The sequence below is a fragment of the Columba livia genome, chromosome 3 (genome assembly GCF_036013475.1).
Source record: "Columba livia isolate bColLiv1 breed racing homer chromosome 3, bColLiv1.pat.W.v2, whole genome shotgun sequence".
NCBI classification, from domain to species: Eukaryota; Metazoa; Chordata; class Aves; order Columbiformes; family Columbidae; genus Columba; species Columba livia.
The window spans coordinates 41,877,700-41,890,650 of record NC_088604.1 but is presented as its reverse complement, the minus strand read 5'-3'; the positions used below and the strand labels follow the sequence as shown (position 1 = coordinate 41,890,650).

At 38.0% G+C, this 12,951-nt stretch overlaps 1 protein-coding gene across 9 annotated transcripts in view; it reads right to left on the bottom strand.

Annotated features, from left to right (window-relative positions):
- Positions 1–220: 220 nt before the first annotated feature.
- FHL5 (four and a half LIM domains 5) overlaps positions 221–12,951 on the bottom strand; it is a 30,975-nt gene continuing 18,244 nt past the window's right edge. For 8 of the 9 annotated variants that reach the window (XM_065056548.1, XM_065056552.1, XM_065056549.1 and 5 more), the window contains 5 exons: positions 10,273–10,455; positions 8,012–8,186; positions 5,340–5,509; positions 3,020–3,206; positions 221–1,913 (listed from right to left, as the gene is read on the bottom strand). In XM_065056548.1, coding sequence (XP_064912620.1) covers positions 1,762–1,913; positions 3,020–3,206; positions 5,340–5,509; positions 8,012–8,186; positions 10,273–10,455 — 867 coding nt within the window. In that variant the 3' untranslated portion in view covers positions 221–1,761. Of the gene's footprint in view, positions 1,914–3,019; positions 3,207–5,339; positions 5,510–8,011; positions 8,187–10,272; positions 10,456–12,782; positions 12,840–12,951 lie in introns of those variants that run through there. The other variant, XM_065056554.1, reaches the window with a different exon arrangement.

Genomic DNA, 12,951 nt, shown 5'->3' with positions numbered 1-12,951 from the left:
AGAACAGGAGGCAGCTGGGATAAAGTGAAAAGGTATAAACTAATCAAACTCCAGACTGCAATAAAAGCTGCCATGAAAGAAGAAACTGAAAAAACAAAATGAACACCAGACAGAGCAAAAGATCAATATCTTATTGACTGGAAAACAGACCGCTATGTACTTGTTGGTCAGTCATTATCCGTATTGATTTTATGCCACTGCTCTAGCTTAGCTATGCACGTTTTTTTTTTTTTTTTCCTGTTTTATTTTTTTTTTCCTCTTTTTTTTTTTTTTTTCCATTTTTCTGCCTAAAGTGATGGCTGGCTTCAGTATGAATAAAGCCCACTCAAGTCAGTCAAATAGCTCTATGTACTTAAGGTCAGAGTCTAACGAGGACTAAAACATTGCTGAGCAGTGCAGAATCTATCATCCTTAATATCACTGCGCCATTCATGGCAGCCTGGTACAGACACTGTAACATGAATCAGGCCATTGTAACATACAATATGGATGAAGTAAGAAGACAAATGCTTGTAACATAGCTCTGGATGACCTTTAATAATAGACACTTGAGCACTGAAGCTCAGCAAGCAGATGTAACCTTCCCAAAGCCAGCTACCTAGAAACTCATACCTTGTACTGCAAGCAAGGACTGCCTAGCTTGCCATGACAACATTACCACTTATTGACGTAATATTGGCAAATGCACATTGCACATGGCAAAAAGAATCAGGTATTGGTTCTGAAGAGCTTATAGCCTGCTATAGAAAAGCAGGCATTTACAAGAAAAGGGGTAGGCTGTGAATCGAAGACCTAGCAGGGTGGAAGTGGTAAGGCCACTAACAGTGTGGGCTCTGAGAGGAGGAAAGTACAAGCTTAAAGGGTCAAGTAAGAGTGGGCTTTTGTCTCTAATAATAAAAAAATACATATTTTATGCATGTATTTGAAGGTCTTGTGAAGATGACAAATAGAGATTGTTAAGGTTTATTAGCTATGGCAAGCTGTAAATCAGCACTATGCAATCTTGGCCAATCATCTGTTACAGTAGCTCAAAATAGGGGTTTATTATGTTCTAAAGCAGTTATGCCTGAAAAATTAAGTACAGTTAACCAATTGTGGGAAAGGACCTGCCTCTCAGCTTTTTTCTGATGACTAAAATCTGTGTTTCTGTGGAGCAATCTCAGTAAGGTGAGGAAAATGACCTTTTTTTCCTTTTTCTGGCCCTGGAATGGGCCTCTCTGACTCAGTGGCCCTCTGTGTAAAAGTAACCTCTCTTCCCAATTTCTGCCTGTTTTGTCAGCAGCTTTTTTGCCCAAAGTATGAAGGAAGTTGATATTTACAAGTTGTTCTCATCAATATAATCCAATGGAAAAAATGCATCATCTTTCCACACCAAGGTCTGCATCCGTGAAGCAGTGCTAATGCCTCATCATTACTCATACGCCATATAGACTTTTCACAATCCTCTTTGCTTCGTGGGAGATTAAATATGAATTTGTAAGCTTCTAACAGCAGAGTGCAGTGTGTTACAAGGAGAAACATGCTGTAGTTAGATTTAAAATATATATGAATCTTCTCTGCATTATTTTCTTAGCCAGTATGGGGCTGTTCAAATTCCTCTTTTACAAGCAGTTGAGAACTATGATAGAATCAAACTGCCGTTGGGAAGTTACTTGAATGACTGAATAATTCTTACACCTTTTAGATGATTTTCTTACTGTACAATAATGAAGTACATGGTTACAGAACAAGAATAATGCAGCTGTACAGATCTCCACAGAACTATGAAGCAGAGCCACATTCATGACAAAAGACACCATCCTGCCAAGTGAGGAATCCTCGGCCCACCAGTGAGATGGAGCATTTTGTGCAGTTAAAGCATTCCCCATGCCACTGGCGCTCTTCAAATGAGACGAATTTGGCACTTCCAAGAGCTGAAAGAAATTATGAGAAAGAAGATGTGAATCCAGTATTTCTGGGATGGTTCAGAAATGCAGCAGATTGTTTCCTAATGTGTGATCAGGTTGTCATTCATGCAACAAATAAACAAATTAACAAAAATGCATAGTCTTTGTTGGCTGAATTGAAAAAAAAAAAAAACCTTTAAAATGAAATACGGTGAGAAATATTTTAAGCAAAGCTTGCTTGTTTCCATATCTTGTTATGAACTCTGAACAGAATGGGTTTATCAGAATGTCCATTCAGGTTTTTCCCAACAAACTCTCATGAATATGTGCAATGTGTTATTGTGTTGTTACTCATAGTTTCTTTATGACACTGAGAGAAATGTAATTATTTCATCTAAGTTTCTTCAAAATGGAGTCTTTTGAAAATTACCAGGTCATGAAGTTCCTAGCATGAGGATCTGATTTTTATTTTCTTTTTATAAAATCACACCCATTTGATTTGGTATGCCTAATTTTTTCCACTTACATATGCAGCATGCACCTGTAACTATCAGGCAGTACTTTTCAACTGTCGAGTCCACACAATATAGAATTACAATGCAGAACACCAGCAAATATCATAGATATATCATAGCCTAGTGACATATATGACTAATTATAAATCATCTAAGTGCACAAGGGTGCATCCAATAGAACTTTGTTGTATTTGGCAAGATTTCTAATTTGACAGATGTGCCTTACCAGCAGGCAGTTAATTCATTTCCAATTTGATCACATTTGCATTTAAAAACAAAGCTGAAGAAAGTACCAACATGAGGCACTTGTGTGTACTCTTCTGGGAAGGACCAAGGAGTGCCTTTTCTTGTATTCTCAAGGGTGAATTTTAGTGTAGAAAGCTCTAAATCAAACAATGGAGGAACACCTTTTGGCACTGCAGTTAGGAAACGTGTGATTAGTATCACCTAGCAAGATACGTTACATCTGATGGAGAGATTGTCTCTCTTGCAGTTAAGTCCTTCACCCTTTCATTATGATGGGGCTGTTTTTAATTCCGTTTTCTCAAGTAAAGGTCTACTTTGAGAGGAGACTGATGATTCATTAGTGTCTAGTCCCTTTTAGAACACGAGACTCACCTGTAATAGGTTTCTTGCAAGCAGCACACTTCTTAGCATACAAGTTGCTGAAACAGTCTACACAGTATGGATTCTCATCTTTGGAAATAAACTTTTGTCCAGACAGCTGGGTTTTACACCCAGCACATACAAAGCATTCTTTATGCCAAGGCTGGTCACGGTAGGTCACTCCCCCAGAAGTTATTACCTAATGCATTGACAAAAAGGACGTAACAATGAAACAAACGTGTGAATAGAGAAGAATTATCCAATACTTCCTAAGCTGTTCCACTTGTTTTCTCTTTGTCTGTGTGCCCAAGAGAGTATGGTCACATCAACTATTTTTCATCTGGAATATCAACGTGACTAACCGCAGCTGAGCTGAACGTGCCACTGGTTTGTTATTCTCAGTTTTCTGTCACAGAATAACCTTGTAGTTTTTAAAAAACAAGTTAGCTTCTTATGAAGTTTGTTTTCTACATGTGGATAAAAGTCTAGCATCAGGCATGCTCTCAGAAGAGCAATTAGCAATGGACAGTGAATGAGTGAACTGATGCTGAGATTATGGCTAATCTCTAACTGAAACTGGCATTTTGCTGTCTCACAACTGAAACAGTATTTTAAGTAAGAAGAAAGAAACAGTGAAGAACCAGAAGTGAGACAGAAGGGTGATCTACACTGTCAGAAGAAGAAAAAATGGTGCTTCTCAATGTTATCAAACTTCTCATTCCCTGCAACTCACTCACAGCTCTCCACTGGTTATTTCTGAAGAGGGAAATTTCCATTTGCTCTATGGCTTCCACATATGTGGTAAAGAGCTGGTTTCACAGAAGCTGTGAGAGACTGTATGGAAAAATTTCTGTAAAGATGAGCTGTAAGATGGTGTTTCTATTGTCAAATCACATGCACAACATTGAATGAATGAATGAACATAGTTGGAAGACGAGAAGAAGTTGGAGACAATTGAGCAAAAACAGTGTCACCACTGAATTTGCCCGGATAATGCAGTTTCACAGAAATAAAGAATAATACTGAGTAATGTCAGGCAATTAAAATAAAAATTCCTGGTCCCCTTTGCATTCCAGTATTGGGATAGTTCTAGCTACCATTTGCTTTTTCATTAAAATCTCAAATTTTCTGGCACAAAATTCAAGACTCCAGTTTGGCAACTTAATCTCTTTGGGCTCAATTTTATGGGACCTGATGCAAGGTTAAGTAGTGAAATTGTTTTATTCATGGTATAGAGGGATTCTTTGCATTCCTAGAATTTTTAAGAAGCAAATTCTGATTATTTCACATAAGTGTTGTTAACTTTAATTAGTCTAATAAATATAGAGCAGAATGCATATATTTGCCATGCAATCATTTAATGCAAATTAAAGATGTAGATGTAGAGACTTGGGAATATATAAAAGTACTTTCTAAAGTTTAACTACTGAAGAAAAAAAACAGGCAGCAAATTTTTTGTAAATTAAAAGCTTTTGTTAGAGATGGAAGTTCACAGCTAAACATTAAATAACTTCAGAAATTATACGTTATTTGACAAAGTGAAAAAAAACCCAACACAACATGTTTGCTTCCAGAGTGATACAGGTATTAAAGAAGAAGTTAAATTCTGCCATAAAAAGCAGCTTAAAATATTTCTTTAGAGAGGAGTATCACACTAGAATAGTGTGGTACTTTGAGTGTTTTAATCAACCAGAGAGAATTTTAAAACATGAGAAACTGAGAGAAGGATGAATTATTTGTATTTTGGGGAAAAAAAAAAAAAAACAAACAAAACCAACATCTGAAATAAAGTTTTTTTGGTACCCACAGGGGAAACATCATACATTGAAACAGTGGGACTCTTGACCAGTGTTATCACAACTTAATATTACTTAATCTGATTATTGCCTGATACATTTCAAGAGAAAACCAGGCAAGACTGTGAATGCTTTGCTCAGCTTAGGTGGCTTATTATGTACATGAATATATCTGAAAAACCTTGGAAAGGGAGGCATGTTTATCAAGGCATAAACAGCTGTTACCAGGAAAGAAGGGGTTTACATAATTTTCAGTGAAATTTCAACCTTCATTAAAAATCACAATCAATAACAAAAGAACCTTAAACTGTTTGTTTTGGTCAATAAATTTATTTCAAATATAATAAGGGTTGGATTAATATTAACTAGAAGGGGACAGCAGACACTGTCACAGTTAGCTTTTGGCATCCAAGGCTGATGCCAAAAGGCAGACTACTCTTACTCCTAGTTCACCAGATGTTTTACACAATCCAACCCCTTCTACCATGAGCAATACTGCCTCGTTAGGGCCATATTTGAATTATATATTTGATTACCTTTTTGCAAGAATAGCAATGGTGAGCAAATTGCTTCTCAAAACAGGGCACACAGTAATTCTCATTGTCTTTGGTGATCAACGGTTTTGTTCCCAATGGTTGCCGGCAATACTGGCAAACAAAACAGGATTCATGCCAGGAACTTCCCTTAAATTCCGTTTTACGGGAACCTGTGAAAACCCAAAGCAAAAAACAACCCCCAGATATAGCCTTGTTGCGTAAGTTTTAAATGTGGAGAAGACTCCTTAATCTTTTATCTCAGTATTGGATTGGATTGCATTGTATTGTATTACTTAAGGAAGCACTTATTCTCAATGTAATAGAGCTTCTATAATAAGTATGTACTTGAAATTTCAAGAACACAGTGCCATATGATCACCTGGCAAAAGATGTACTAAGTTCCCTAAGCTGTGATTTTGCAGAGTCTGTCCTTATATGAAATGTTTATGATAACTTGTCTGTGATATGCTCATGTCAGTCAAGTCAGTGATAATGTTCATGTAAAAAGTACTTTTATAAATTAAAGAGGAATTTGTTGGATGTTTAGTACATCTATCCATGTCCTGTCTTTTGTCTTCCTTAAACTAAGGCCCCTTTATTTATAAATACAGTATTTATCTTATTAGTCTTAAGATGGCAATTTTTTAAAAAGTACCTTTTCTGTGATAAAGCATGCTACTCTGCCTCTTCTTATAGCTCACAGTTTCCATCCTAGATTGACAGTTGTTTTCATCATGTTTGACTAGATGCTTTTGATCCAGCATAAGGACAGATGCAAATGCAAAAGAAAGTCACTCTGTTAAAAGTCTGTCACAGGAGTTTCAGAGCTCTTAATTCTGTGTCCTGTACACCTTAATGTAGATCTGTAAGTCCAAGATATGCATATATATATATGAGAATTATTTTTCCAGTGACTCTTCACCATAACCTTCTCTCCTGCTGGCAGCATCAGACTGTGAAGAAAGGTGCCAGGTGCTTTATCATCCTTTCCACACAAATAAGAGAATTGCCGATATATTAATCCCACAGTACCTGTTTCCTGGACTGTGGACATAGCAGAGAAAGAAACTTCTGGTTGTACTTCAACATAAAAGATTTGCAGCTTCCTCCCAGTGATCAGAATGCTGACTTCACTGTCTTTGCCTACTGGGTCTTTTTGACACAGAGCTAGCAAGCTGATGACAAAGTTAATTATTAGAAGCTGGTTGGCATGATCGTGCCACTTCAGTTCTCTGTTTGCACTGTTACTCCCACCATTGGCACTTGCTGGAAGGTTTTAGTCTTCTAGACTCTAGGGCAAAATCCACAAGGTGTATATACACCAGAGGAAAAGAACCCAAACTACATTCTGGTGCTATTCTCATCACATTCACTAAGGCGTGCCTATTAGGCGACATTTTTTAAACTACATCAAATTTGAACAGTATACCATCCTTAAACTGAACACAACCATATTCCTACAACATTTATTACCTCTAATACAGATTTTACCTGCAATGAAAAGAAAAGAAACTGTAAAAGCACATAGTTGCAAGAAAGCTACAGGTTGAACCACAAATCGGTAAACTTGTATTTATACTAAGACAATAATTCTGCACAGCCCAGACCTTATTGTTTGGCATTAAGATCCACTGAAAAATAAAACTCCTATATTACTGCCAAATTTATTGATGTCCTTGGCCAAAGGTTCCAAACCCAGTAATCCATGAGGCCATGGCAGATATTTTGCAGCTTGTTTTTGGAGTTACACACATGATCTGTAAAAAGATTCAAGTGTTGCGGGTAATTCACCACTCCAAAAGCTAGTGACCCACTTTCCTAAGCAAGCTACTTCAATTTGCCACATATGGTGCTGTTGCTTCTCTTAGATGTGTCTGAAGAGGTAGCCTTTAGGAAATCTCTCTCCTGTATGAGCTTTACTGGTGTGGTAGCAATGACAGGTCTAGAGCAGGGGTGTCAAACTAATTTTCACCAGGGGCCACATCAGCCTTGCAGTTGCCTTCAAAAAGCCAAATGTAATTTTAGGACTGTAAAAATATGAAAATGAGTTTGATACCCCTGGCCTAGAGGATGTCCTGAACAGACACGATCAAAAGCTGAGAAGCAGTTTAGTGGAAAGTGCAGGATTTTCAAGGTTGCTAACGGCAGGAAGTAAACTTATTGTAAACACAAATGTAGTTCTGCTGTTTCCAGTAAACTTGCTGATAGTGATTTCAGCACAGAATGTCATGTTTTGACAATTTAAACTAAAAATATTTCTGAGTGAAAGAAACGGTATAAAGAATGTGAGCTCAAGGTCTGGTCAGTGTGGCAGACAAAAATGCAGATGTCTTGTCTAATCTGGCACTCCTGCTAAGGATAGCTCTGTTTGTCTACCCACACTCACAGTGGGATATGCTTCCTAAGAACTGCATCAGAATCAAGGACTCGAGAGGGACACATTTTATTCTATCTCAAACTCTAATATTCTTTGTAAGGATTCATAAACTCTGTCAGTGCTAGACCAGAGGTATCTGCCTGCCCACTCTTCAATGCTGGGAGTGTACTGCACACAAAGAAGTCGTATTCACCTGAAAGCTGTTCTGAAAGTCAAGGACCTTGTAGCTTGATTATTTGAGGTTACAATTAAAAATACAGTTCTATTTTTGACCAAAGGGTCCCTTTTGTCTTACCAGGCATGATGGTCTTCTGGCAGTGGAAACACTTAGATGAATACTCATCAGAGTAGCATTCAGTACACAGTAAGAGCTCATCTTTGGCAGCAAAAGGTTTCTCCACCAGCGAGCGACTGCATTTGGCACACTTGAAGCACCTCTCATGCCAGTGGCGGCCTTTGTAGGCCAGATCCTTGGAGAAAGTATATGTTAATGAAGATATTTCTTTACAGTGTTTTTATGCCTTAGCTCCTCCCAGAAAGTGAAAACTGGAGAGCATCGCAATGGCGACTTGAAGAGATGACATGTGCATCTGGCGGGAGGTGTGCTCAGGGGTGATATAAGTACTCAGTATCACTGTATTGATATATTTTATAGATCTCTTGCAGAGGCCTTTTGGAGCTGCTTTGGAACAGATAATTGTCCTTCTTTATGTAACATCAGAGATATGTTTTTATTGGAAGAATCATTTTATATTTTACAGTTGGCCTTCAAGGGGAAACAAGTGATCAACATTTTTAATGTGCGCAGGCCACCTGACAAGAAGGGCTTTCTCTATGGACTTCAAAATGAACTTCATGTATTTTTTAACATTACTACTTTTTCTTCCAGCTGACACTACACAACACTAAAGAAAGATCATATTATTATTGCAGAAAATAGGCAATTAAAATCTCATTGAGAACAGAATGATTCTTAGGAAGATTATTAAAAAATCATTGCTTTTGTTTACACCTAATATAACTCTTCCTAGAATCTTGGCAGAAAAATGTTTGTTTAAGACTCAGCAGGTTTAGGGGATGAAAAAGCTAACAGCATATGTATGAGACCTTAACTAAGAATTCAAAAAAACAGAGCAAACAGCAGATGTTGTCCAAGGTTAAACAAACAAGGGAAAAATGCACCTCCAATCCCCGCATCCCCAGTCCCCTTAAAAATAAAGCAGACCCTTCGAGCTCACCTTTATAAGTAAGAAGCACAGAAGGGCACAAATCCAAACTCATTTCTTCTCCTTTGTCAAATCCCCACTCTTTAAAGTGTTAGAAATTAAATCAATACCATGCTTCATTTTGAGAGGAGCTGTGTGCTTACTGGTTTGATTTGCTTTAGTTAATGCTCTGAACCTTGTAGAAAGCAGGCAATCGCCTGCTTACACAGGCAAAGACTGTGTAACAAGGAGAGGAAGAGAGCCAAGCTCTACCACCTTGTCAGGTAGGACAACCAGCTGTAGATCTCTGTAGGCCTCTTTTCTAGCTGTCTCTGGCCTGTTGCACTCCTTTCTTCTCACTCCTGCTTTTTTCTCCCAGTTTTTCCTTTCACTCAGTCCAAAGACGTGACTTTTTGTTAATGATCTTTGACATCAGTAGTCCTGCCATTTACCTGATTTTCAATTTTAAAAGTGAAATTAGTGAGTTCAGAGCATGTGTTCTCCAGGTGACCCAAACTGGTTCTACATGTACAAGTTTGCTGTTGGAAATGCTGATCAGAGTTTGAGAAGTGTCTTCATCTAAATCGGCATTTTCCTTGAATGTTTCCTTTTCAGGACTGAGCTGTGGTCAGACAATGTGCCTTGAAAACCATTAAGTGCTTTGGCTAGGGAGATCTCCTGAGAAGCTTGTTTTAATAACTTTCTGACCTTTTATTTCAAAAGAATTTAGGCAAAGCAAGCATGAGGAGAAGGTGAGCACTACATACTGAACTTGGCAAAACAAAGGCATTTTGATTGGTTTCATCTGAACTTAAAATTCAAAGTCAAGTGTACAGGCTTTAAATTGTAGTATGGGGCACTGGAAACCCTATCAAAGTCCACAGAGGAAGAAAGGGAGAGGTGAAAGGAAAGCCAAGTATAAACATGGTTTCTTTTCAGCTTGGCATCTGCCTGTTAATACCTAGAGTAAAAGTAAATCATCCAGTACTCAAAATATTTTTTTCAATGGACATCTCTCAGAAATTCCAAAGTTTAGTTCAACCTGATCCACTGATTTACACCAGGACTCTACCATCCCTTAGTCACTGTGCAGTCTTTGCAGCCAGTGATTGACTGGAGGTGAAGGATGGAGTCTACTTGTGGTCCACACATACACCACAGCCTTGCTGTTTGTGCAGATCTCCTGATCTTTGGCCTCAAAGCTTTCCTATTCCAAGCAAATAGCACTGTTCCTCTATGCTGTGTGTTGATACACAATGGCTATGCTTGGGTCTCTTCACCAGCACAGAAAAATGCAGAGGGCTGGATATAGAATCTGCCAAAGAACGAGAAGTGAAAGCTAAATCTTTACCTTGGAATCACACCCAATAGGTTGCTTGCACTCTTCACAGGGGTTGGCAAACAGGCTGTCATAACATCTAACGCAATAAGCGTTTTCTTCTCTTAATGTATACTTCTTTCCACGAAGAGACTGCAGGCAGTAATGACAGTCTGTGTGACTGCTGGTCATTCTGGTGGGGTTCTCCTTTGTGATCTGGAAAAATGGATAAACATGTAATTCAGTGGATGACCATTTGCTTCCTCAAATAGTAAGTAATGCTTCTTCACCTGTGAAAGTTAGGACAGGTGTTTCTTGGTCATTTGTGGTGCCCTGGATTTCTAATGCTGGGCTGCTCTAAAATGAAATGTTAGTCTTTAACAACATATACAGTGTATTCTGTTACCTATAGGAAGGGAAGCAAGAAGATTGCTTCAGCATAATCTAATGGTACTTACACTGATAGGTCAGATACCTAAAAATTAAGCCGCATTCATATTCTTTATGTACAACTACTGGCACTAGGAACATTTTGTACGGGATCGTGAGGTGTGGTTTATCCAGAAGTCAGGGAAAGGAGATAGAAGCCATACTTCAAAAATTAAACCAACTGCGGAGTTAAAAGTACAAAGGGAAGTGGCAAGCACTTTTGTAGTGTGTTCCTGGCTTTCACTTGCCATTTCTGCCTTTTTGCTTGTTCCTTCCTTTTCAAAATAACCGCATCTCTACCTGACTGAGCAGAAGGAAGACAAGGGACTCCAAGCTATACAGTGTTTTTTTGCATAATCCTAGCTGTGCTCCTGACATTTGGTGACACAAATACCTCAGGATAGCAAAAGAGCAAAATATAAAAAGAAATAAACAAAATCATAACTCAAAGAAAGTTTCCCTTGTTGTTATTGGAAAAGACTGTCTTTTCTTACTTATTTCTTTATTGCCAGGTTCCATGTTGGCAGTGCCAAAATACTCGGAGATAGATTATATTTCTGTGCCAGACAAGTGCAGGAAATACCACAAATCTATTGAGAGCCAATTGTACGAATTTCCCATCCTTTTTTTTTTTTTTTCCAGGCAAAAGAAGCTTAGACAAGCATCCTGCTTATAGATCTGCAATACTGAACATTTTAAGGATTATGGAGATGAAGACATATTTCAGTCTTCTTTTTGCTGGTTGGATCGTCAGAACTTTGCTAAAATTGGGTGTTCATTCCTGGGAATGAAGGAAGAAGAATCCAGAAAGTTCCCAGTGAAGCAAACCCAGAAACATCTGCTGGACTCGTTGCATTGCAGTCTTCATTAAACTTGTTGAGTGTAGCTGCAGCCAGCGCCAGCAACCATAAATTTTAGGAGACTTGAGAACAACTCGGGAAAGTCTCCTAAAATATTTACAGATCAGTGACTTCGGGCAGCTGACATATTTGCACTGTGAAAAACAGTGCAAATTAGTTTATTTTAACCAGATGCAAAGCCTGCAAGTGAGGAAGAGAAGCATATGAAGAACAAGATTCCAGGGAGCAGTTAACCACCACAGAGCTTATATCTAGTCTGTTTAGAGTTACTTCTCATACTTGTTTTTATATACTCACTCCCTGTATTATATCCATTGTTCAGTTTTAAAAAGGCCTTTCATGTTTTTCTGGGTTTCTACTTTGTGAAATGTAATCCAAAATGATTGTTTGAACTATGAGAAAGAACAATTACTGCAGGTATCCACTGGCATCTATGTATGAGATTTATTAATTTATTCCTGAAGGGACAGGAGTAAGACAGTGGAAAGACGGCAGGGAGAGAAGCAATAATGCTTATTGCAGACCAAAAGTAATGACTTGATCATTTGGCACAAGTTATGGAAAACTTGTTGTTCCTGTAAATTGAAAATCTTTTGAGTTGAATCGATTTACCATATTTTTGACTGCCCTAAATCTTTGTGCTAGCCAAGAAAGGGTGTAGTAAGGAAATAAAATAATCTGTAATTCAGATCAGTGGGAAACATGCTTGCTTAAAAATATTACAGATGTGTTTTATGTTATATCCTTGGAATAGTAGTAAAAGAGTGCTTGCAACTGTACTTCCATTTCCTTAAGATCAAACAGAGGTGTGAATGTGAAATGAATGAGCCCAGGTATATGAGAAAATGACATTCATTAGCATGTACATTTACACAACATGACATATAAAAACCAGACATAGAGCAGTGCATTTAGAGCACAATCACTACATAGTCATGCTCATATATAGAAATATTGAGGAAGCAATACAAACTGGTGGCTAGAGGGACAACCAAGGAATGTTTGTGGTTAACTGGGCTCCATATTCAAGGTCATAGGGTAGAGTTGAAACTGAGTTTCAGAGGAATTTTCATTCCTTTTTTTTTTTTTTTTTTGTGGGAATTAGAGTTATGAACTGCCTCTGAGGATAAACCTGAGGGAGCTGTTTTTCTGATCTCCTTCCTGCAGAATCAGTACCCCAGCTTCCTCACAGTTTCATCAGTGGCAAGAGCAAAATCCTAACAGGGCATGCATGAAAGAACTTATGTTACTTACAGTGCTTTTTGCTGCACACAGCTCACCAACAAATAGCTTCAGACATCTGCAGAAGATACATCTCTGTTTTCCATTCTAATGAATGGTGATAGATTTTTTAAGTTATGGAAAACTCTGCATACCCAACAATATTCTTTAAAAAGTCATTCTCTTTATTATTATTTTTGTT